The sequence below is a fragment of the Epinephelus fuscoguttatus genome, linkage group LG15 (assembly GCF_011397635.1).
Source record: "Epinephelus fuscoguttatus linkage group LG15, E.fuscoguttatus.final_Chr_v1".
In the NCBI taxonomy this organism is placed as follows: domain Eukaryota; kingdom Metazoa; phylum Chordata; class Actinopteri; order Perciformes; family Serranidae; genus Epinephelus; species Epinephelus fuscoguttatus.
This window is the reverse complement of record NC_064766.1, coordinates 15,413,906-15,438,954: the sequence shown is the minus strand read 5'-3', so window position 1 is coordinate 15,438,954 and position 25,049 is coordinate 15,413,906. Positions and strand designations below refer to the sequence as shown.

The 25,049-nt window shown below is 39.8% G+C and overlaps 1 protein-coding gene across 1 annotated transcript in view; it reads right to left on the bottom strand.

Moving 5' to 3' along the window:
* Positions 1-25,049, bottom strand: part of st6galnac3 (ST6 (alpha-N-acetyl-neuraminyl-2,3-beta-galactosyl-1,3)-N-acetylgalactosaminide alpha-2,6-sialyltransferase 3) — a 96,466-nt gene that overhangs the window by 33,418 nt on the left and 37,999 nt on the right. Inside the window, exon 3 of the mRNA XM_049598638.1 lies at positions 14,922-15,331. Coding sequence (XP_049454595.1) covers positions 14,922-15,331 — 410 coding nt within the window. The remainder of the gene's footprint in view (positions 1-14,921; positions 15,332-25,049) is intronic.

Sequence of the window (25,049 nt, the reverse complement as noted above, 5' to 3'; positions counted from 1 at the left end):
ATTTCGCTGCACATCACGCAGTCTTTAGTTTTTTGAGACAGATGATTTAGGCTATTCATTTTGCATTTATCTTATCCTTTATACTTTAAAACACTGTGCTGATGTTGGGGCTACAACTTACAATTATTTTCATGATTTTCAGTCGATAAAAGATGAAGCTGGCCCCTTACAAAGATATATAACAAAAAATCTTCACATATTCAAAACCAGAGACTGGTTGACATTTTTGCATGTTGCAGATTGTCTCATCAAATATTTAGCTAATTGTTTCAGCTCTAGTTGATATATAACTCTATTATATATGCCTATGAACCATTTTAACAAACAAAGATGTAGAATATGTCAGTAAAATCTAATATGCTGTCTATTTAATTGTCAATTGTATTGCAATTTTTGTTGTTCTAAATGCTCTGATTTATATTCTACTGCATGTTTTAAGTGTTTTTGCTGCTGCAGCTATGTATATGATTTCCTAACAGGGGCCAATAAAGTGTCATCTTATCCTCTTATGCCTTTTACAGACAATGCAAGTCATTTAAAGGACAAATATGATTCTTATAAAAAGCATAAATATGCAAGAAGCTACCCTGGTGACAGCGGTGCAGACACATATTCTTAATACACACTGACACATCATGCAGCCTTGTGTTATGAGGCTATTTTATCTCTTTAGAGTGTGATTTTTCTGAGGCCACAGAGGCAATTGTTCTAATAAGGCTTATTAAATGGGGCTGGGCTGCTACATGACTAGTGATGCAGGTGTGCGTCTGGGGGATATCACCCAGTGGAGGTTATTCAATCAGGTGCAGCAAAGCAGAACAGAAAATGCATTTAGTGCTTTTGTGGCTGCGGGCTAACCATCCTAACCATCACCGTGATTTTGTTAGCTTCTACTGAAACGATGAAACCTTATTCAAATATGCTAGAGAGCAGAGACAGCGTGCCAAACGAAGGTGTAACAAAAGGTGTCACTTTATGTGACAAAATTGTTGGTGATATGAGAGCGATCGAAGAATCGATGGTTGTTTTCCTTTCACAGACCTTTTTTGAACATCGACTCATAAATTTCATATTGCAAAAACAAAGCAAACATCAAAATGTGGGAAGAAAGGCAAAAAATATACTATGTGGCAAACAGCATGTGGACACAACTGTGCACATGCCCTCTTGCACAAAGAGTGAGCCAAAAGGAAAAGTTTTTCTCAGTTTGGTGTGGAGTAACTTGACTGGCTTTCAGGAGGGTTTTTCGAGTCTTAAGTTGGTTTATACTTGATGCGAGGGGTTAACCGTAGTCCCACTGTAGAAACGCACCGTTTCACTCACTCGTACCACACCAACACACACAACACACAGAGTCATTTGTGATCTTTAACTGTAGATCTTGTCAAACTTGACAATATAAACATTCTAAATGGCTCATTTTGTATTTCCTCTTGAAATGTTTCACAGTGTATGTGAATGACATGAGCTGACAGGAAGTAAACATGGATCCAAGCTGTTGCCTAGCAATGTTATACCAGTGAAAAGCTCATTCATTCATTCATCTTCTAACCGCTTCATCCTCTTGAGGGTCGCGGGGGGGCTGGAGCCTATCCCAGCTGACATCAGGCGAGAGGCAGGGTACACCCTGGACAAGTCGCCAGACTATCGCAGGGCTGACACATAGAGACAAACAACCATTCACGTTCACATTCACACCGACGGACAATTTAGAGTTATCAGTTAACCTAGTCCCCAATCTGCATGTCTTTGGACTGTGGGAGGAAGCTGGAGTGCCCGGAGAGAACCCACGCTGACACGGGGAGAACATGCAAACTCCACACAGAAGAGCTCCCACACCCGGGATCGAACCGGGAACCCTCTTGCTGTGAGGCAAGAGTGCTAACCACAACACCACCGTGAAATTGAAGATGTTCTCTCAAAGCCACCAGACTCCACAGACAAAACAGACATTTTACTTTGCAGAACACAAGAGCTGCTTGTCTACCACTGCCTCGATCAGTTAATGTTTAAGGTGGAAAAAAAATCCAAATATTGTGTACATTTTTTTTTAGGGTGGCTAAAACACATTTCGCTGCAGACCCTGTCGACAGCAGTACATAGCTTCACTTCTGTGCTGGTAGATTTGGTTTGTCAAAGACGCCAGCAAAACAACAAAGTACATAAAATACACACCGCAGAGACGTCAGATCGGTTGGACCACAGTGTTTAATGGACCACTGTGTCAGATTTAGAGGCATCTAGTGGTGAGGTTGCAGAATGCAAGCAGCAAGGCCTGTACTGAATGTATTTTTTAATATTCTAAGCTTCTATTGAGGTTTTCTAATGAAGCTTCAAATGTCTGTTGGTATATTTTTTGATGTCATCACACTAAAAAAATAATGTAAAAATCCTCCAACAAAATTCTCTCTTTGAATAAAGTGACCCTCAGAATAAACAAGTTATTCTTTTTTTTAAAATCAGCTTTCTTTATTACAAAAATGTAATTTGTGGTGCTGTTAGGTTGCTGCTAGATCGCCCCATTAATACAGGTGCATGCCTGCCTTTGTATGCAGCAAGCTGGATAGCAAACAGCTTTCTGACCGTGTAAAAATGTTTTTGAAGCCACCCACAGGTGAGTCGTACAGGTTCAAGAAAGCTTATATCAAGCAAATATCACTTGTGCTGGTGGGTAGGAGTCCCGGGTAAGTTATTAAGTCAGAGAAACATTATGTGCAATAGTCCACTTTGTCTTCCCCCCCTCTGTGTCACTCTCTCTTTCTCTCTTGCTATAACACACGGACCCAGCACTCAGTCCTTCTCTCTGTTTTTGTCTCAGTCCTGACAATATTGCTACTATAATGCACAAGTTGACTGTTTGGTTCGGTTGATGCATGTATATTTTGTTAGGGTTGTACTGTGTGGATTGGCTCCCAGCTGTGCAGAAATACCAGGTTTAAACAGAATGGATAGACATAAAAAAGGCGGCTGCGTAGCCTTGAATATCGATTCAGAATTTGAATGTCAACATTATGAATGAAGCTTCAAAGCATCAAACTATTTGGTGTAGACCTGCAACTAAATGAATACCCTTTCCTCTCCCACATTTTCCACATGTTCCCACATTAACTATAAGCTACACATTTACAAACAGAACTAGAGTTATATCCAGGTTACTTCTATTGCTATAGTGTTTCATGGAAATAGAGCAGATAGTTTAACCATCCTCGAAGTTCTTAATGCTTGCCTTCATCGCACAGAGAAAGACAAGCAGTACATGCTAACCAATCACAGCACGTACGCTACTATGTGTGCAGGCTTCAAAGCTAAGCCGTAACCCCCTAATGCACAAATAAGCCCCCCATATCGACCAACATCAGTGCCTGGCCTCACTAATGCTCATGTGGCTGAATGGAGTAAAAAAAAATCTCTAGTGATTAATCCTTCCAGGAGAGCAGAGGCTGCTGTAGCAGCATATTAATGCCGATGGTCTCGTGTTGGATTAATTGTTCAACAATCACATAAAGATGTCACGTTTGGGTGTCACATACCTTTGGCCATTAAGTCTAAATAAGAAGATCAAGTATAAATTTAAAAAGAGGAGAGGAACATGGACTAGAGACCACTATTGTAAAAGTATAAAAACTTAAGTATAGAAATACTCACATAAAGCTACAGTACAAAAAGTAAAATACTAATAGGCCATTTCAGTATAATATATATTGACTGATTATAATCATTGATGCATTAATGTGTAGATTACTTTAATGTTGCAGCTGGTAAGTGTGGAGCTCATTGTGTTCTACTTCATATACTTTATCTGATGGGTAGCTTGCTTACCCCTGAGGATCATTAACCTTAATCTATAATATTACATCATAGCTTATTGTTCATTATATTTGTACTATTAATCTGAATGTTACTAAAGGTGTCAGATAAATGTTGAGGAGTCAAAAGTACAATATTTGCCTCTGAAATGTAGTGCAGTATTAGTATAAAGAAGCAGAAAATGGAAATACTGGTACCTAAAAATTGTATGTTAACTTGAGTAAATGTACTTAATTACTTTCAAACACTGTCTTTTATAACTACTGACTGATGACTTTTAAGCAGTTTTCTGATTTTAAAATGTACAAACAGATAAAAAAAATAAAAGGATTTTTGCCTTTTAGACTTTCCAAAAGGAAATCCAATGTCCCTCCCCCGCTAATAGTTTTGCTTAAGTCCTCCGAGGGTCCTTACATCATTAGGATACAAATGCAAATGGACTTCAAGGAAGACTGCACTTTGCCTTCAGCTGACAGTTTGCTTCTTCGCCCTCCGACTGCCGCCTCATTTCTCTCTCAGATGGGGTCACAAGAACACAGAAAATGACGAGTCGCTGATCCCCTCTTCCTTTGGGACGATGACTTCCTTGTTCTTCTGAATTGACCGGTTTTGACCTGATGAACAGCCTCCCAGGACGCCGGGGGTATTTGTGTTTCAGGGTTTCCAGTGGCTTCATTTAATAAGATAATTTCACAGCAATTACAAGCATTCAACACAGAAATGTAATGTCATTACACGCTTGCTCAGTGACAAATTCTTGTTTGGATGGAGAGCAACACGCTCAGTGCAGATTTTTAGGGCTGTCTGCAGCAGGAATCACAGCTTCATGTGGAGAGAAACACAATGAATCCTCTCTCTCTCTTTTCTCTTTAAACGGCTCGTCGTGATAAGCATGAAATTACAGTTCTGTGGTGATGCTGCAAACACTGTGTTTCAATCTCCTACAGGTTTCTTCTTCTCTTGACATCCAATACACAAAGCAATTATAGACAGTCACGTACTACGCACCCTGTAAACAAAAGTCTGTGCACTGGCGGAGAGTCGTTTGACATTGAAGCCAGAGGCTGCTCTTGATCACATCGGGATGCAGATTGCATCAACAAAGTTCAGCGCTTTCTGTCACATTCCTTCACGTGTGTTAGAATATTTCAGGTCAGGCAGCAATTTTCAGCTTCTTTTTTGTGAAATATAACACACTGTAAAGCTGCACTGGAGATGTTTCTTTTTCTAACACAAAAGCCCAATGAAGTGAGACTGCAACAAAGAAGAGAATTCAATCTCTGTTAAGTGAAACTGGGTTTGTGTATTAAGTGATTTTCTCTGTAATTTCCCTGTGATCTGACCGAAATTGACAGCGTATAAGCACAGTGCCCTCAGCAAATGAGGCTATTGTTGTTCCCTTTGTTCACAGAAAACAGAGGAAAGTATCGAGCTGAGCTGAACAGATGATCAAACCATTTGAGAGGAAACAAGGGGGTTTCAGATTCAACACTACACATGAAACTTGTGGATAAGAGTAAGGCTGTTTGCTGCCTTGAAGAAATACTTCACCCCCCAAATGATCATTTCTATGTCAATTACTCAGTCCGCGTAACTGTGAATTCTGGAAGAATACACTGTTCTTCTCTCATGCCCCCACAGAGAACAAAGAATCCAAAAAAGGCAACCATTCTTGATGAATTGAAGACAAAGAGGTCCACATTTAGCAACAGCAAAACTATATCAAAACCTCCATTTACTTTCTTTTCTAGCTACGTATCAACATAGTACTTCATTTGATACCCTTTTTTCCTACTTCACTCGATATCCATCATGTTAATGAAAGCGTTCTGTTGCATAAAATAATACTAGATGTAACAGGCCTGTAGTAAAGCCATACTTCTGAATATTTTGGTGGCATCTGGGCACGCTGGACTGCCAACTCTGTTAAATACACCATGCTTGACTTCCCCAAACCACAGACTGTATGGGTTGTAGCTGCAGCGGTAGTGACCCAATCGCATGCCACATTAAATCGTCTGTGATGATTGGTGGCCAGAAAAACAATACAGATAGTCTTCTTGCTAGAAATGGGTACAAAAAGGATCAAATGTAGGTGACTTTAGAAGTTTCGATACTAGGTTATTTTTGGTTGATACCATGAAGGTATCGAGTACCAATACCCAGCCCTAGAACATGAGTGGACTCATTTCCCAAAGAGTTAAAGAGATTCAGATTACCTCCTCACTAGGTAAGATATACTAGGCCAAAGTAATTGTTTAAGGCAATAAAAGATGACCTGGATAGGTGGCACACACTACTCCTTATGTATTGTGGAGAGTGTAGGAATGAATGTGCAACCCAGACTGTTGTATCTCTTCTAAATGCATTGCAGAATTGCCCGTCCTTGCACTTACTCAGAGAGACTGCAACACAAACAAAGGGACTAAATTGACATTACAGATACTTTGAAGTTTAAAAGGCATATGATTTGCCCCGCTCAGCCCCTTACTCTATCAGATCCCTAAGAGACTTTATCCCCACCCACATAAACACAGGCTTTAGGAACAGGGTCAAGAAGTGGGTTAGTTTATCTGCATCAGCTTTTTGTGCACTCAAGACAAATTATAAGGTCTTTTGAACAAATAAAGAAATTAAGATTTATAAAGATATTTGCAACCTACACATTTTCTTGACAAAACAGATGACCTTGCTAAGACCCAAGCTCCAAGGCAGATGAAAGGCTGTTAATCAATTTATAAATAAATAATTCAATGGGTGAAACTATCTCTTGTATGTATGGTACATTTTTACCAACGGATTGGACTGACTCCCACTATATCGAACGAAGTAGAAAAATGAGCTGGATCTGTTCAGGGGCACCAGATCAAATACATCGAGGGAGTTCAGATGGAAACGTATGATACACTTCTTTAGAACACCTGCTGGAGGGGATGTGGAGAGGTGTCAGCTAATTATGTGCATCAATTCTGGGTATATCAAAAGCTTAAAACCTATTGGTATGTAACACTCAAGGATGTGTGCGTGACAGGGGTGGTGGTGGTGTGGGGTGACAGTGTCTGTTTATGTTTTTTTTTTTTTTTTTTGGTGCTGAATTTGACACTTGTGTAGTACAATCCAAGTCTCATTTATCTAGTCGTGTGCTCAGTGCTGCCCATACACATGCACAGTTTTGCATAAACAGCACCAGCACACTGCTCATCCCTGTCTGAGAACAGGAAAAAAAAAAAAGAAAACAAACAAAAGGAAGTAATTAATCTATCCCCTTGTCACTCTGGCCGGCTGACATAAAAGGCATCACTTCCGGTGCACCAGCGCAGTTAACTTGCCACAGACACCCGACACCAAAACTCAATTACACTGTGAAAGACAGAGACCTTCCCCTGGCAGCAATAGGCTTGATCACCATTGTGTGAACTCATTTGGCAAGGGGGATAAATGTAACTGACGTTCATTAATATATTAAAGTCCTGCACTCTAGCTTTAAAAATGTCACTACATTCATTCAACTCAGTCAGAACAACTCATGTTTATAAAAATTTTAAATTGAGTAATTTGAAACTAATATGTGAATAAAATATATATATTTACGTAAAGTAAATGACAAAGGTTGAGCTGATTTCACTAAATTCCTGCAAAATGTTTTACGGTGAAGTAGTTACTACTTAAAGAAAGTAGTTAAACAAAATGGAGTTTTTCAGCATGAAAAAATTACATTTGTGCATTAACTTGTTTTAGTCAGTTGACAACTTATTTTAAGAAGTTGGTCAAAATCAACACCTTTGAGTAGGATGGCATTAAAAATAAATAGGTTGGAATATCTCAAATAAAATAGGTTTGCCACTAAATATCACCACAACTTTTGGATAAATATTAAGTTGGTTCAACTTCATTGAGCTTTTTCATGTCAAAGCAAATTATGTTAGTTGTACTAACTGAGTTTGTAAGACTATAAAAAATTCATAGGATTGACTCAATGATACCAGAGTTGGAACTACTTAAAACGATTAATTCGAATTGCTACCATAATTTCTTTTTTCAAGTTGAACCAGCTATTTTTTAGACTGTAAGTGGTCAAAGGTCCAGCACCATGTCCAGTATTTTTTTTTCATTATGTGCAATACAATTTTTTTGTGCCACTTTCTGTTCTGCACGGGCATTAAGATTGTCACTGAGTTCAATCAAATTTTTTGAGCTCGAGATATGAGCTTGTCCTTAAAATACAGCAACTAAAGAACTGAAACTCAAAACTTGTAGCATTCTCAAGAATAACATGTAAAGCAGTTTTACAGTCAATGAACAGGGGACTTTTGGAATACAAATATGTTTTGTTTGAGTGTTTAAATACAAGTGAGCTTTTATTCCACAGGGATGTTTGGCACTTTTAAAACAGAAAATACTCCCTTATCCAAAGAAAATCCCTTCGGGTGCTTTCCCCTCTTCTGTCTTTCCCAGTTCATTCTCTTGAAGCTCCTCTGAGCTTTTATCAGATCTGTAACACATGATTTTGATAAAGAGCTGTTCACATTCAAAATATTGAACTGAATCTCTCAGACCATCATTATAACACAAAGAGGCTGTTGAACTGAATGGTGTTCCATTTTTAAACTATTTTAGGATGAATGTGTGCTGACTGCCAGGGGTACTTACACTTGTATGAAGTGGACGGCTGGAGATTATGAAGCATGATTACACAGCCGTGACATTCACGCTAATAAAAACAGATTAAAATGAAATTCACCACATATTTGGAAGCCCATGAGAGCAGAGCATCTGCTATTAAGTTCATCTACGATTACACTGACTCACCCCTGATGATGAATTACAGATGAAACATCCATTTTTGGTTCTTGCGTCAGAGTGTTATTTTAACCTGAGGCATCAGCGAGCCCTTTAAGGATAATCTGTGTTTGTGTCCAGTTTGTGGCATTTTTCTGACTTCTGGTTTGTTGCCACTGACTCTGATGTGGCGTGAAAATAATTTCCTTGGACTACCACTGGTTAAATTTAGAAAACTTGTCACAGTTCCTTAATTTTATCCTCATTTTATTGTACCTGAGTAAAGAGTTTTAATGTAACAGTTGCTTTACATCACACTCTACCTGCTCTCATCTGACAACCACAGCAAGGAAACCATGTGATGAGTATTCATCACAAAATAATCCCTAAAAACAGATTTTACTGTCATATTCAAGTCTACTTATTTCCCACGTCTCATTAGGAGTCAACTGTCAAGCCAGATGCGACACCATAAAATACTGTACATTACAACAAGTAATCTAATTTCATGCTGGATGCGCATCAGAATGACTGAGGGTGATATAAACTGGAGAACATAGAAGTAAATGAGCTATGACTAAATGGCACCTGTGTTCTCCTGAAATTAAAGGTCACCTGTGGAGCTTTTGACCACAAGTCACACTATCCAGTGAAATTTTTACGAGGAGTTACTCATTCAGTTTACATCTCACGCTCTGCTTTGCATGACGCTGCACATGACCGTCACGGGGACGCAGCTGACGTGACAAACTGGAGATCCATACGCAAATGTGTAGTGGATGTTTGTGTTAGGTTTGCCTGTAAAATTAAAGGTGTGGAACAGCTGCATGGTGTCCATGCCTTCTTACTTCAGATATTTTTGTTTTACAGAGCAGGAGTTAATTGCGAGACAGATGCGGCGCCATAAAGTTTGCACATTAAAAACAAGTAAATCTAATTTCATGCTACATGTGTTAACGAATGACTGGTAGAAATTGAGTAGACAAAAGTAAATGAGCTACATCTAAAAATAACACCTGTATTCTCTTGTAATTGAAGGTCACTTATCTTTTGACTCTTATGTTTAATAAGCAGATTTCTGTATTGTTTGAGCCTCATGTTTAATCACACAAACATGTCCAGCATAAGCTCAAGGGTGACATGACTCTGACTGCAGATGGACATGTGTAGTGGACACCACTGAAGGAAGTATTCAGATCTTTTATTTAAAGAAACAGTGTGTAAGATACAGAGGGATTTAGTGGCATATAACTGCGAGGACTGCAGACTGAAACCAGCTGAAATTGATCAGGAGGTTTTTACCAGGAGCCAAATCATTTGCAGAGGTCTCTTCCCAGATGATTAAACCTGGTCAAACCCCTCCCCCAAAAAACGTAATAAGCAGTTTTACGTTACAAGTAGTTGTGTAAGTGTGATTGTTTGTCACATCACAGATAGGCCAATAGCCAAGAACCTGTTAATTTGTCGAGGAAGGGGCTGCTAGCTACGATAGCTGACGCAAAAACACGAAAATGTAAAAAACATGAATGGCCCTATGACCTCTAATGTGGTGCATGGACAGTGATTAGGTGATAAGAGGCACCTGCTGGAGGGCAGCAGTTGTCTCAATCTCCTTTGTCACCCTCCACAGCGGGCTGGTGCACTCTGTGTGGTGACTGAAAAAGGCTGTCGGTGAGGGTAAATCGTGTCGTCGTTTATTGTGGAAACAGGAGCTGCATGCTGACTGAATTTACCAGCCCTGTGCTGATTGTAACTGGGGATACTCTTGCTGCATTGTGAGTAAACTATTTGATGTGTAACAATATTGTGGCGTCCTTATTGAACGTGCAGTAAATTAAATGATACATTCTGTTCATTGGCCAGTTCAGTATCTGGGACGTGTCCTATCCTGAGGTAACGGTGTATGCTGATGGATCGCTGCATTGACAGGTCATCGCTCAACGGCTCATTCTAAAGTAACGAAAATGATTCTTATTTTCAGGTGATTATACACTAAAGAAAACATACTTATTATATTCAATTTTCTGCCTTAAATCCTACATACTGGACCTTTAAGTAAAAGTACTAATACATGAGAGTCCAGTATTGAAAATGTTACCATAGAGTGTAAGTATAATCAGGACAATCTACTAGTACAAGTATTCAAAATAAAAGTACTTGATACAAAAAAACATGTTATACTACTTTACATTATATTCTTAGATTTACTATTTTCTACAGGACTGTAGCTGATTCTTTTCAATATGGATTAATCTGCCTATCATGTAGGTGTTATGACATCCCCGTGTTTCACAGTGAAACATTAAAGAATAAGACAACTGCAGACAAACAATACAGGTGTAAAACTGTTGTTTAAAAGCCTTGCGTGTAAAGCATGTTTGAATGGTTGAAAATGCATCCAGTGTGACTGACCACGAGTATAACGAAAAATGTTTGCCGTTTGTTAAGACCTTTCTAAGGGTTAAAAAGACCACAGGAATGAACAGGTGCTCAGAGGGATAAATAAAACTGTCCACACACTATCATAAACAGAGGGACAGTGTCAGTCCTGTGAAAGCACACACATCCACGCAAACCTCAGTGCATACACATGCTATGAAGGAGCAGCTGGCTGGGAAGCAGGTCACGCAGGCCCAGGTGGCAGTGCTGTAAAGTGACACTGTGATTTAAGTCCCGTGTCGTCGTAAGGTCTGTTATCTACCACCGCTAACAGGGCCGCGCCGATATGGTCCGACAGCCAGCGACTGCAGCTCAGGAGGTAGCGCTGATAATGGATAGGTTCAGCCCGTGCAACTTCCAGCCGCAGTGCGCAATCACATGAATCATGTGTTTAAGCTGCTGTCAAATACGTTTACATCCAGGGCTGTGGTCAGACTTTTCATTGTCTTGGCTCCTGTTAGATGTTGATACAAATGTTTACGGCCTATCTCTTTTTAAACGATGGTGTTTTGTTTTTGGCTTCTGTCTGAGCAGTTCACAGAAAAGGATGACTAGATGGACAAGGCAAGAGACAGCAAGTCCCTGAACGTCAATGTGATGATGTGTTGCTAGACAGCTGAGTCATCAAGATACACCTCTCTCCCTCTTTGTTTGAAGATACATAAACACATACGTTTCCCTGCCAGAACACAAAGACTATTTTCACCCACAGAATCCTGTGTATGTAATTATGTTGAATCTACTGTTTATTCAATAACTGGCTGTTACCGAGTTTAGAGCCCCTGCAGATTTATCTCTGTACTTCCTAAGAAACTCATTACACATTACTGTTATTCAGAAGACCCACTCAATTCCATATTACACACTAATAATATATAGTATATATATTTAGAGCAGTCAAACATGTTTATTTTTGTGATGTTTTTAATGTGAAGCAACGGATTGTAGCACTTTGCCCAAGACAGTTTTTTTAAGTTCTCTCTCCTTTATTCCAATATCTGCGCTGTTTTCTAATATAACGAGTCGAAATTTTAGCTGTGAAAAAGACCTATTAGTGTTTTGCAATGATACTCAACTTGCAGCCCGTGGGCCAGACAGGGTGCTGGGTGGCCTGCCAACCATTTTCTATTTCACAATGAAAATAAATTAATTCACACTGGGAACTTCTTCTTGTATGCTGAACATAAATAAGGTACCAGAGTGCATTAAAACACATCAAAGCAAGCGGGGGTGGCTCTACTAGCTGGCCTGGTATAAACAACATGATGAGCTCAACATTCTTTTTTGCTCTCTGTGTCAGTCTGGTCCCGCTGCCACTCCAAACACTTTCAGTGGTAGGGGATACTGGCCTTGACAGACAAACTCCTTCAGCCAATTAGCATAACAAAACACCAGGGAACATCTTCAATCCCAAATGGAGCCAGTTGATAAATCAAGTTTTTCGCCAAATCCAGCTGGAAGAACAGTGAAAACGTCTTTTCTTCCAAGAAACTCTGCGTGTTGCATATTATTGTTCTTGTTTAATTGTTGTTATTGACTCTATTTCTGCAATAACTTCACTTATTGCTGTGTTGACTCTGCTAGGGAGTAGGAGCGGCCATTACTGTTCTGCAAACTGCAGCCTGCATGTATTTGGCTGTCTCCCAGCCCCTCTGACAAAGGTCCTGGCTAAGCCCTGAATGTCCTCATAGTCTGCGTACACCTGAACTCTGCAAGCTGCTGCAACTGGCCCCTGGCCCTCTGTCATTTTGCAAAGTGGCCTCCAGGCAAAGCAAATTGAGTATCCCAGGTGTATAGTATTGGATTTGCCATAACAATCATTTCCAGTATATTTGATTTTATCACTTTTCCAATATGAACATACGACATACACAACATAATCTGTGTAGAATTAGTATGTAGTTTGGCATTTGGACGCAGCTTGTGGATGTTTATTAGTTCCTTCTGGGTCTTGAAAAGCCCTTGATCGTCTCATTTGGCCTTTTCAAGCTGTACCTCATGAAATCAGCTCATCTGGTCATGGGGTGAACTCAGGCTACTTCAGCCCTGCTTAGATCATCGCAACCCCTCCACCCCTGAGTCTCCTTTTGTTTATCTTCCTCATCTCTGTCCACAATGAATGAGCTTTAGATTCTTTACGTGTGGTTTTAAATTACAGGCTGAGAGATGGTTACTCAGTTGACTGGCGAGCCAGTCAGCCGGCGCTGTGTTCCGCCTGATCAGCAAGTCGAAACTGAGGCGGCTGCGTCTCCTCTGCTGCTCCCGGCAATCTGGGTAATTAGAGTTGTGTTCGATCACTGTTCCATCTCCGCCAAGCTGATGATTATCCCCCATCACCGTGCAGCAAGCGGTGACAGTAAACCAGTGAACAGAGACACACACACACACAAATGACAGGGTAAAGGCAGACGAGCTGCTCCAGTAAGAGTGTTTTAAGACTGCGTTTTGTTGTTATGAACTTTATGACATTAATAAATGTAGCTTGCGTGGAAAAGCAGGGAAAATAAATCAACAACTTTTATTGTTTTAGAATTTTGAGGGTGTTGCATTGCTCTGGACTTTAAGAAAACTATTTTTCATGGCTGAGAATATAAAGAGCTGCAGTGTATTTCTGGAATCACACCATACTGTATAAGCTCAACATAATAATAATAACAGTCACTCAACCTCCTCTTTCTCTCTGATTACATGAAAATATACTGTGTTACTGCTGTCTTTCAAGCTAATTTAAAAGCCGTTACCATGGACACCTAGTACCTCTCAATACGTGCAGCCGAGTTTCAGACAAACACAAATAATGACGGACAGGCACGGAAACAGACAGGGAGAAACCTCTCAGAGCTCGTCACATATTCATTAGATGGGGCTCATTGTTCACACCTCGAATTTCTGTCTCTGTTACCAATCAGTAATGATTGAAGTGCTGCATCACTCCCAGGAGCATTATGTGCTGTAATGAGATTCTTCTCTCCAAGCATACCTCCCTAATCCCACGTCTCTATCTGTGTGTCGTGGGCCTCAGCTGAGCCAGGCTGAACATGGACGCTCTACATGAAATTCAGTGTTAACCCTGCCATCCTGAATAAGAGCGAGACAATAGAGCTGGAATGGACTGGATGCTACGCCTATTACCGAACATGTTAATCCTCTTAAGAAGTTAAGAGAGGTCTTGATGACATGAGGGAGAGGCAGGAGTGTAGAGCTCTGTGGAAATGAGCAGAGGCTGGTCTGAGAAATGAGGTTCGTCTTAAACAATAGCAAGCCTGGAGCCTGGTTGCAATAGTCATTAACCTACAATTCTCTATAGGGAGTTGATAGAGAAAGGAAATGCTAGGTGGGTCTGTCTTAAAAAAACACAGTGAAATTTTAGCATATGTTGTTGCCAAATGCCTCCAACAAACACATTCTCTCTCCAGCTTTCCAGGTTACTGATCTGTAGCTCGAATAATTTTGGTTTTTGCTAATTCAAAATGCGCCAAAATGCTGTCAGAGAAGTTGTGAGACTAGATGCAACTAGGGTGTTTAGAAAGACTGCCAGAATCATGCTACCTCATTAACCGAATTTTCCCCAGACCAGCATTTGGCTGATGTCTATAACCCAGGCTGCGCATGCTTCTGAGGCTCCCCATAAAAGCTTTTCTTTAGAAAATGGCCTCCAGTGCCGTGTTGAGTGTCTTCAGAGGGAAAGTTAAGTAACTCACTTTGATAAGGCTTCATGAAAGGGAGGATTTGAGACAAGGAAAGCACAGAGCGTTGCGCACACCATCCGCATCGATAAGGTCGATATTATAGCAGCGAGCAGAACAGTGGATGTCAAAGTACTGAGCGGTAAATCTGTCAGAGAGAAAAATTGGAGGTCTGCTGTGGAATGTAATGATGCCAAAAAATGGACTCACCTGTCCTTTCCCGTCTCCTTCTTGAAAATCATGTCGCAGTAGTTCATCCTGTCCTCTGTGGTGACATAGATGCGTGCATGAGGGTAGTTCTCAGCTGCCTGTCGCAGCATGTTGTACACGATGCCCTTCCCGTCCTTCCTCATGTTTCGTAGTGGCCCCCACACAACGTAGACGGTGTCGTTGCCCTGGCCAAAGAAGTACTGGGGCTTCTGCAGGAGCAGGGGGACACTGGTGTGTGAGACGACTCTGAGCGTGGTCCGCTGGCCCACGTCATGTTCAAAGCCCCGTGTGGGAGCGTTGTTCATCCGCCAGATGCAGGGAGAGCGGTCGATCTGTGGGCCGGCAGCCTGGCCCAACATCTGACCAGAGCTGGACACGATGCTGCAGAGCTCGCAGTGCAGCTTCAGAGGCTGGAGGAGAAGAAGCAAGTGCTTCAATTTAGACAAGTCTGAGTTTCTCAAGGTAAGTCTCAAGTCAAGTCTAACACTAATGGCAACAAATCAAAGACAAATGAGACAAGTGGGAGTCAAGTTTCAGTCAAACCAATCAAAAAAAGTTCAAGTCAAGTCTCATGTCTGTTAGAGTAGGTTTTCAGTCAAGTCCAAAATCAATAAAGACATGTCAAAGTCAACCGAGACAATATAAAGTCATTACATAACAGGTCATTTGAGACATAACTGAGTTAAGTATCAGGCTTGTCAAAGTAAGTCTCACATCAAATTAAGAGACAAGTCCCAGTCCAAGTGTCAAGGTCTTGAAGACAAGTCCAGGCGAGATCACGAGATCCAAGTATTTCAGGTAAGAATGATGGCCACAATAAGACACAGGCTTAACAATAACTGCTCTATTGCTGTCTTGTTTGTTTTAAACAGAGGCTACAGGTGCAACTGAGGGAGAAAATAAGCAATCTGTAACTTTTATCAACAACCAAGGCAACAATCAGCAGAACTGCTCACACAACAGAGGCACAAGAAAACTAGATAATAAGAACAGGGACCGAGGAGAAAGGAAATATATCACAGTGCAAAATACTGCAGTGCTTTATCATTTTCTTTTATAGCTCGAGAACAAGGCTTTTTAGCCTGCTTGTATACAGATAACAACATCCTCTATCACAGAGAGGCTAAAAATGCAAGAAAGTTAGTAAGGAGAAAGTGGTCGTCTTGAAAGCACCATCGGAAAACAGAATAAAGACAAGAAAATGAGAATTTAAAACTAGAAATCTTAGGTACTGTGAGGTAACCACATCTTTTCACCATCAACTATTTCATTTCCTGCAGAATTTTATGGTCATTTTGTGTTCAAGGACAGATAAAATATTTATTTCCAATTTTAAAGTGTTTGAAAAAAGTGATATATATTCTTCTTATGGTCTCCTAGGGGTGGTCAGATGGTGCCACTGCAAATCTTGGTGTGCCTCACCAAAAGTCTCAATGAGTTTCAGGAATTCGATTATGCTGTTTTAGTAGTCTATATAGGCTAGTTGAAGACTCTGTCAATACGGAAAGTTTAAGGTCTAGTTTGTGGGATCTAGTGGCATCTAGTGGTGAGGTTGCACCACTGAAACTTCTCCTGTGTGCCAAACGTGTAGTAAAATGGCGGAAGACGCAAAAACACAAATTGCCCTATCTAGAACCAGTGGTAGGTTTGTCCATTCTGGGCTACTGTAGAACAACATGGTGGACTCTATAGAAGAGGACCTGCCCTAATGTAGATATAAGCAACTCATTCTAAGGTAACAAAAAACTGTTATGTCCCTACATCCACACACTGGAGTCACACACTGATATGCTTTGGTTTCTTATTGTGCAGTTAATACAACCAATTATCTGCTGTGCATAGACACAGCCCAAAAAAATGAGTGTGCCACAGCATCTTGAGGACAGTAATGCTGGCCTCCAATTATTTTTGCTAGTGGGAGGGCCAGCAATTCTACCTAGGAAACCATGTCCCCCCCAGGCCCCTCATGGAGACTCTACTGGGACGAAGACTGCTGAAATAAACTAGAGACAGTTTTGAAATATGTCTGACTTTTGTCTTCTAATTTAACAAAGATTTAATTGGGTTATTTTAAACCTCTGAGTGAGATTTTCTCCTAAAATATACTGCATCTAATATTGTTTAATTTTCATCTCATTATGTTATAGTTTGTGATATACTTAATATAAATGCAATAATCATAGTAAAGTGATGTTTTGGCAAGGGGCTTGTGTGATCCGAACATAAAATAAAATACATTTGGTAATCATTTATAAAAATATATATATTCATCAGGGTTTTACAGCCCACTGTCATTTTCATTTATTCCCCAAGATTAATGTCACTGTGCCCAGAACTAACATTGATTAAGTTAATTGAATGTGGGACCTCAGAGGTTACAACAGAGTCTTACTGCGGCAATGCAGAACGGGGAAGCGAGGGAGTTGCGTCATTTATCTTACTATATATTTTTTATATATCTTATTATACTTTACTGGAGCGGAGGGGATTTGTAATGAATCTTCAATAATGGCTCTTAGCTACGCTTTGCCAAGAGAGGAAGAAAGCTCTCTGTGAATCTGAAATGGGAGATTTACCTAATTGAAGCTAATATGCTTGGTTTGTTTTGATGAGATTAAACTTACTTAAGTGAATGAATGCAAGAGAAAGTTAAAAAGAAAGAGCGTTGTGTCATGACTAAGCCTCGTTTGATCGTTTGCTTAATGGAGAATAACTGTTATGCCACTGGTTTGAATATAAATTGCATTTGTGCTGCGTTCTGGCCGACGAACGTAAAACTCTCTCTTGCGTGTTCTGCGTTTAATCAACAAACAACCGAGTTTCAGTGTGCAAACAGATCCCACAAGACAATCTAGTAAATTCTATTACGACTACTTGGCTTATCAGCAATCATATGACTCAGTGTTGTGCATACAGAAGATCAACTGCTTAAAATGATACAAAAACAGTGTTGATTTCCTTTCTTAAGAGACATAAATTTGTGAGTGAACTACTCCAACAGAGCTGCCTGATATTTCCTTTCCTCTCATGTATGGATTCAGTCATGGGTTAAGAAATGATCACTGGACCTAGGCTGGTAGCTCTCCATTTACTGGGTGGTTGAGACACACATCACCGAAGCCTTGAGCTGTCAGCAGCTCGTCCATCATCACCCGCTGCCCTCAGCTCAGCTCATAACTCCATCACGCCTCTCAGCACACACAGATTGGTTGAAGTCTGTGGGGAACACTAGCTGGCTAACTGCATGCCAGACACATGGGTCTACGACTGGAAACATACTGCTGAGGAGCCCCTCAGCAAGGTATTTAACACAGCAGAGCTACTCAGTGAAGACTGGGGTTCTACATTTATCAAGAAAAACAAGTGATGGATTTTCTGCATTAATTAGGCTTAATTTAAAAATAAAAACGGGCATCTGAGTAGTTTATAGTCACAAAAATAAAAACATAATTAACTTCCCATGGACATTAATCACATTTACATGCATTAACAGAGTGTATAAAACAAAAACAAAAAACCCTAGTGGGATATTTTTATTTAGTACACAGGACTGGAAACTAGCTCCCAACAAATCTCCGAACATTACATCCTGTAAATCAATAAAATGTTATGGCCTCTTCATCCTCTCAGCTGTGATTCATGTTTCAGTTTCATGTTCATGATGGGGCTGTTTCAGCATGCCATGCAGTAATCGCAAACAGAGTGCGCTTTTATAATCCCAATAAATTTGGCACTCTCTGATAAGTATGAAATCTCCTCAAAGCCTCAGATTTTAATGCACGAGTGTGTCAAAAATAAAGTGGGTTATTTAAAACGAAAAAAAAAAATAAAAAAAATAAAAACAGGTTTAATACCGGGAACTCGGTCATCATTAAATTATAGCACTGGGGTGTGAACTTAACCTTGACGTTCATTAAAATGCTCTAAACACGATTAATTAATAAGCAATAATTGTTACACTAAGGTGCCAAGTCCCACTGTAAGATGCCTCTACGGCACTTAAAAATTCATTGATTAGCTGAAGCCGTCTGCATGGAAATAACTGAGTAATTCCAAATGTTCCTCTGAGGGCACGTACATTATACTGAGGACCCACTGGAGGAAAGTAACTGAGCACATTTACTCAAATACTGCACAGGTACTTGTAATTTTTTTTTTCTGTATTTCCACTTTGTGTTAATTACTTTATTATACTTCTGATCTACTACAATTCAGAGGCAAACACTGAAAGGTTTTACTCTTCTATATTAGTGTTGCACAGTAGACTGGTACCAACGGTAGACCGTGGTACTTAAACACCACGGTACATATGATACCATAATATTGGAGTACCGCAGTACTACGGTACCTCATGGTACCACTACTGTGGGATAAGTTCAAAGTCCAATCACAAGAGGGTGAGTGTCCATGTGCCGTCCAATAACGGAGGCTTTGCCGTATTTGACAGGAATACGGCGGAGCCTCCGTTATTGGACGGCCATAGTGCTCCGCGGTGCAAGATAACGGCTTACAGGCGACGGAGAAGTCCTGCTCCAGGTCCAAAACTTTCCTCTTTGTTTGTGTCATGACTGCCCAGAAATACCTGAACAACCGAGCCGTGGCGGCACACAGGTATGTGACGTGTCAGAGGAGAAACGAGCCGTTCATATTTCTCTCTTTGTGGCAGGTAGCGGTCCACAAACCTCACCGCACTTTAGGGACTGTTCTTAACTTATGAGAGGAGGAGGGTGGCTGGTTGATTCTTATTTTATTTATTTATTTTATTTTGATCCCCCCTATGTTCATCACTTATTGATGCTGTTTTTGAAGTACGAATAAGTCATTAAATAATTTATTCCATTGAAATATCATTGATGTATTATAGAAAAGTGATTTATCTTTTTATAAATGACAAAAGGCACATCTGCCTCATTTTTGCTGTGGTATCGTGATACTACTCAGAACTGTGGTACTTTGACTGGTATCATACGGCGGCTCCCAATTTTGGTACCGTGACAACACTATTCTATATTTGATACCTTTAGTTACACAGCAGATTCAGATTAAAAATACAAAACACAATCAACAAATATATATTATGATGTATTACTTTAGATTTTTAGATTGAGAATGATACAAAACATGATGATGAATTCAAAAGTTACCCAGCTGCAACATTAAAGTAATGAAGACATTAATGCCTCAGTAATTTTAAATCCAATAAAATATTTAGAATTCCTGAGATGGGCCACTCTGCATAATGAGTGCTTTTACTTTTGATGCCAATACTTCCGTAATTTTACTTGTAACAGAGTTTTACTGCACTATGGTATTACCTACTACCTTACTTCAGTAGTAAAAATGCGAGTTAAGCCAGAAATAGTAGCATTTTGTTTTTTATTATTGTCATTTTAAGACCATCTTTTGCTACTCATGAAATGATAAAAGCGTAATAATGCAAGTAGACCCTTTGAAAGACCAATGAACTTTGATTTGAGCAGAAATGACAAAAAAACATGTCTCTGATAAAATGCTTAGGCGCTCAGTGAAAGTCTTAAAATGGTCGGGGGAAACCCTGCTGTTTACTCTGGTACTATGTTCGCTAAAATGTTGGTGCAACTCTTTTGGAAACAAACGCACATGTAAAACCATGGGCAATATTATATGATATATCGGCATGAGATCATTTATTTCTGCTGACCTTGATAAGTTGATAAAGATAAGTTTTTAACCATGCTATTAGCATGGCTTTAGGTAGGGCAATGCCTGTTGGTCAGTTGGTCCACCACTTTGGTTGAGAGTGAAATATCATCCACCTTTCATTAGTTAAAGATTTCAATTTGTTTAGTACTTTAGTTTATGACCAACGACCTGGAAAAATTGGACATTCTCATCACCCTCAGCTGTTATTGCTAATTAGCAAATGTTAGCATGCTAACATGCTTAACAAAAATGTGAACATGGTAAACATTGCCTGCTAAAAATCAGCATGTTAGCATGCACATTAGCATTTAGCTCAGTGTCAGCTGGTACAGAAACAAACTAATAATATGATCTATTATTATTAATATTATTATTTAGTATCTATCAATATTATTATTATTATTATTATTATTATCATTAGTAGTAGTAGTAGTAGTAGTAGTAGTTGTTGCAGTAACAATATAGTTTAGAGAACAAAACACAATGTGCAGTTCTATTCCTTGATCTAACGGAGGCTTTTGACAACTCTCTGCTTTCGGTTTTGACCATGGCAGCTGCCTGTAGTTTCAGAATTATCTTTCTGACAGGTCCTAGTGTGTCAGGTTTGGTAATTATTAGTCCTCTTTTCTCACCATTACAAAGGGAGCTCCTCTGTGTTCCTCCACATTATACATGTGTAATTTCCATTTTTACGTAGACAACACTGTCTGTTATTCTTGTGCAGACTCTATTTATGAAGCCACTCTATTATACCGCTATCATTTAACCTCCATCAAAGACACTTCCATAATCTGAAACTGGTCCTAAACTGCAGAAAGACAAAATGATTTTGTTTTCGAATGCAAGAAATATTGACTACAGTAGTTCTGAAATGAGTTCTGCTAATAATACCATTATAGAGAAGAATGAACGAGAGGAATGTTGGTAGCCACTGTACCCGCTCACAGACATAGCTCAAACTGCAGGTGCCAAAAATTTGTACAGAACTAAGAAGATCAACCTTTTCTCACTGTGCCCCACATACTTGGAATATGCTTCAACAAAACTTTAAGCCGACTTCATTAACAGCACTGAGAGAATTTCAAGGTTAAATTGCTAACCATTTGACTATAACTGTCATGTTTTTAGATCTTGCTTGTTTATTTGGCTTTACATTGAAAAAATTGGGCTGTACACAAATCAGATTTGGCTGTTTAATAAAAATATTCCATGATTCAGGGTTTTTTTTCCGGGGCTCAGCAGGGCATTCAGTCAAACAGTGGCATGTTATATAATTAACTAATGATGCTAACGACAGATCAGATGTATGCAACAACATTTTTTGACTACGTTAGATATCAGACAAAAGCCAGAGACTGTGTCTATTAAGTATCTGTGAGCTTCACTAAATACAAGCAGAAGAGAGGATAAAGTGTGATCTCAAACCCTTACGGTGGGCCACTGCATCACATCTGAAGCTATCAAAGAGCAGTGTGACAGTCAGGAGCGCTCACTCTGCAGCAAAATTGTGTGACTAAAGCCATGTATTCTTCTTGTATTGCTATTTGTTTAAAGATGTGTTTGATGTATGTACCTCAGCACCATTAAAAATGAGGGTTCTCACTCAATGTGTTTTCCGATGCCTTGAATAAAATAAATGATGATGATGATTAAAATAATAATGTGATTCATGAAGAAATCCAAAAACAGAAGCAATTTTTTCTCCATGTTGGTTGCTGAGTACATTTTAAAGGGCCTGAATTTAAAAAAAAAAAAAAAAAACAGGTCTAAAAGAAAATATTGAGTTTCTGTCTTCATCTGTGATAGACCAGGGGCATGAATGTAAAGTGCCACAAGACAAATGTTTTCTATTTCTCCTGAAAAGCAGAGCAGGAGCGATTTATCACACCTGGAGGCAGACTCAATCAAATGAGGAAAATAAGGCAGACCATTCCCATGCTACCAGGTTATGCATTATACATGGTTGCAGGAGGTTTATAACACCTCAAATGACACCTCACTGTGGATCATGTAAGATTGCCTTACTGTCCGGGAGAAGTATTACGGCTTCTTAAGGTGTTGCTGTGTGCTTAACAGAGGCTGACAGCTCACACAGCAAGCTTTCACTCTGGACGTAATCGCTCACGACAACCAGCACAACAGTATCACCTTGACCAGACCTCCATTATTCTGTCCATCCTTTGTCAGAAATTGTGGTAGCATGCAGAACACTTTTGACACTCACATTCTGGCCAATCACTGCCCCTTCTGATTCCCTATAGAGAACTCAATGGTGGGGGAATTTGAGCCGAAAAGAGGTCTAATTCTGCAGAAGCTGCCAGTCTTTCCAATGATTTGCATAAATCTCCATGGGGAGAGGGCAGTGATTTAAGCAGGCTTGTCTGAAGGCAGAAGGAGGTGCAGACGTAGAGATTGGTGTAAGACGTGATTGCCTCTGGGCCCATGTTGTGCGGATGAAGCTCTCCGGAGGCAGAGGGTGACGCTCTGCATTAATCTGCCAATATCAGCCCGCTGAATATAAGGCATCCACTTCTCATTAAGGGCCAACGCATCCATCGCAACTTCAAATCTAGATGTATTGCAGCCCAAACTGAAAGCACAATCCTCATTCCCTGTCAGACAGAAACACTGCATGCATCTCTGCGAGCAAAATATACGATTTTCCTGCGTGACTACCCAATATCCAGTGATATGAGCACAATTTCAGCTTGTCGCTGCTTGCCTCCCCAAACAACAAACACACAGCTTGGTTTTTACATTTTGATGCGGTGGGAATTAAAAGGCTTTGATATTTCAATTTCCATAAATTGTGCAGGGAATATACAGCACAGAGCTGTTTGAAGGCAGAAGAATAGGATCATGGACATGGGTGTTTGGAATTACAAAGAAATAATGCACACAAGAGACATCAAACAGGCGTTTTCAGATCCATCACAGACAACCTGATATAATGAATTAAGAAAATCCTCAAGGAGGTGCTGTGCTGTTTGCATGAGTGCATTTGAATACACCTTCATTATCGAGGTGAGGCTATGTGATGGCAGGTTAATGTTCACAGAGGGTTGTAGAATATGAATGCACCATACGAGAATCTGTACATGACATTGTGACACTCACACTGTGATATGACTAATGCATAATGATTTATTGTAAAATATTTAATGTTAATGCTGTGAGTGATGTAATGAAACTGTCACTTTGTATTTTACAAATGGACGTTTCTCACAGTTTGCCTTGACTACTGAAATATTACCACCATTATTCGTCATCTGTTATGGGCTTTTTATGCGTTCAAAGCTATAGTTAGTAACTTTTGCAAAAAATAACTTTCGTCATATTTGTTGAAACTGTCACTATATTCACACAGCACTAAATAAGACAGATAATCTTGGAAAAACATCATATTCCTTGGCTGACTCGCCTTATAGCACTTCTAATGGCCTGACCTTATGTGAATGAAAAACAACCAATCACAGCTGAGGAGTCTCAAATGCAGCTCTCAGTCATGTCAATCATTGCTCGTGAACTGCGGTCAAACTGTCAAACTAGGCAGCACTCATTAAATATAAATCAGAATTCTGTTACTGACTTCTCCTCTCAAATGTTTTCAGAAACATGTTTTCGTGTACTTTTTAGCTGTAAAATTAGAAAGTTGGTCCGGCTGATGGGCAGTGCTTAGTATTTGGGTTGATAGTGTTCAACATGGCGGCAAGGTCACAAACTTTCTCATTTTACAGCTAAACAGTACACTAAAATATGTTTCTGAAAACATTTGCCAGTTACACAATCTTGATTCATATTTCATCAGCGCTGCCTAGTTTGACAGTTTGACCGTAGTTTACAAACAGTGACTGACATGATTGACAGCTGCTTAAGAGACTCTTGGGCTCTGATTGGCTGGTTTTGGTGTGCTGCTGTAGATTCTGGCAAATGCCATTAGAGGCTGTAGAAAGAGGAGGATGTTTTTCACAGACTATCTGTCTTGTGTACTTCTTTCAGGATGTAGAGACAGTTTCAGCAAATATGACAAAAACTTATTTTTGTAAAAGTTACCCACTGAAGCTTTAAACCTGAATTAATTTACTTTTTGGCCACTGGGGTGCAACACAACAAGCTGTACCTCACTGACATATCATCTATCACCTTATTAAGTCGATCTGGTGAGCAAACACTTACTTGCTATTAAAACATGCAGCAGAGACACAACGCTACATTATTGGTCATTTGGAGATGTTTTCTGGCCATCTGATGAATATAAGCCCAATGTCCACTCTGCTTTAGCTCCGTTTTGTTCTTCAACAGCTCCACTTCTTCTCTGCTAAATGCTCCACTATATTGTGTCATTCAGTGCTAAACAGGCAGTATACACAACTTTGCGAATCCAAGGACAGTGAAGGTGACCTGCCCTACTCTCGCTATGATTAGAAGCGGCCATCCCATCACCAT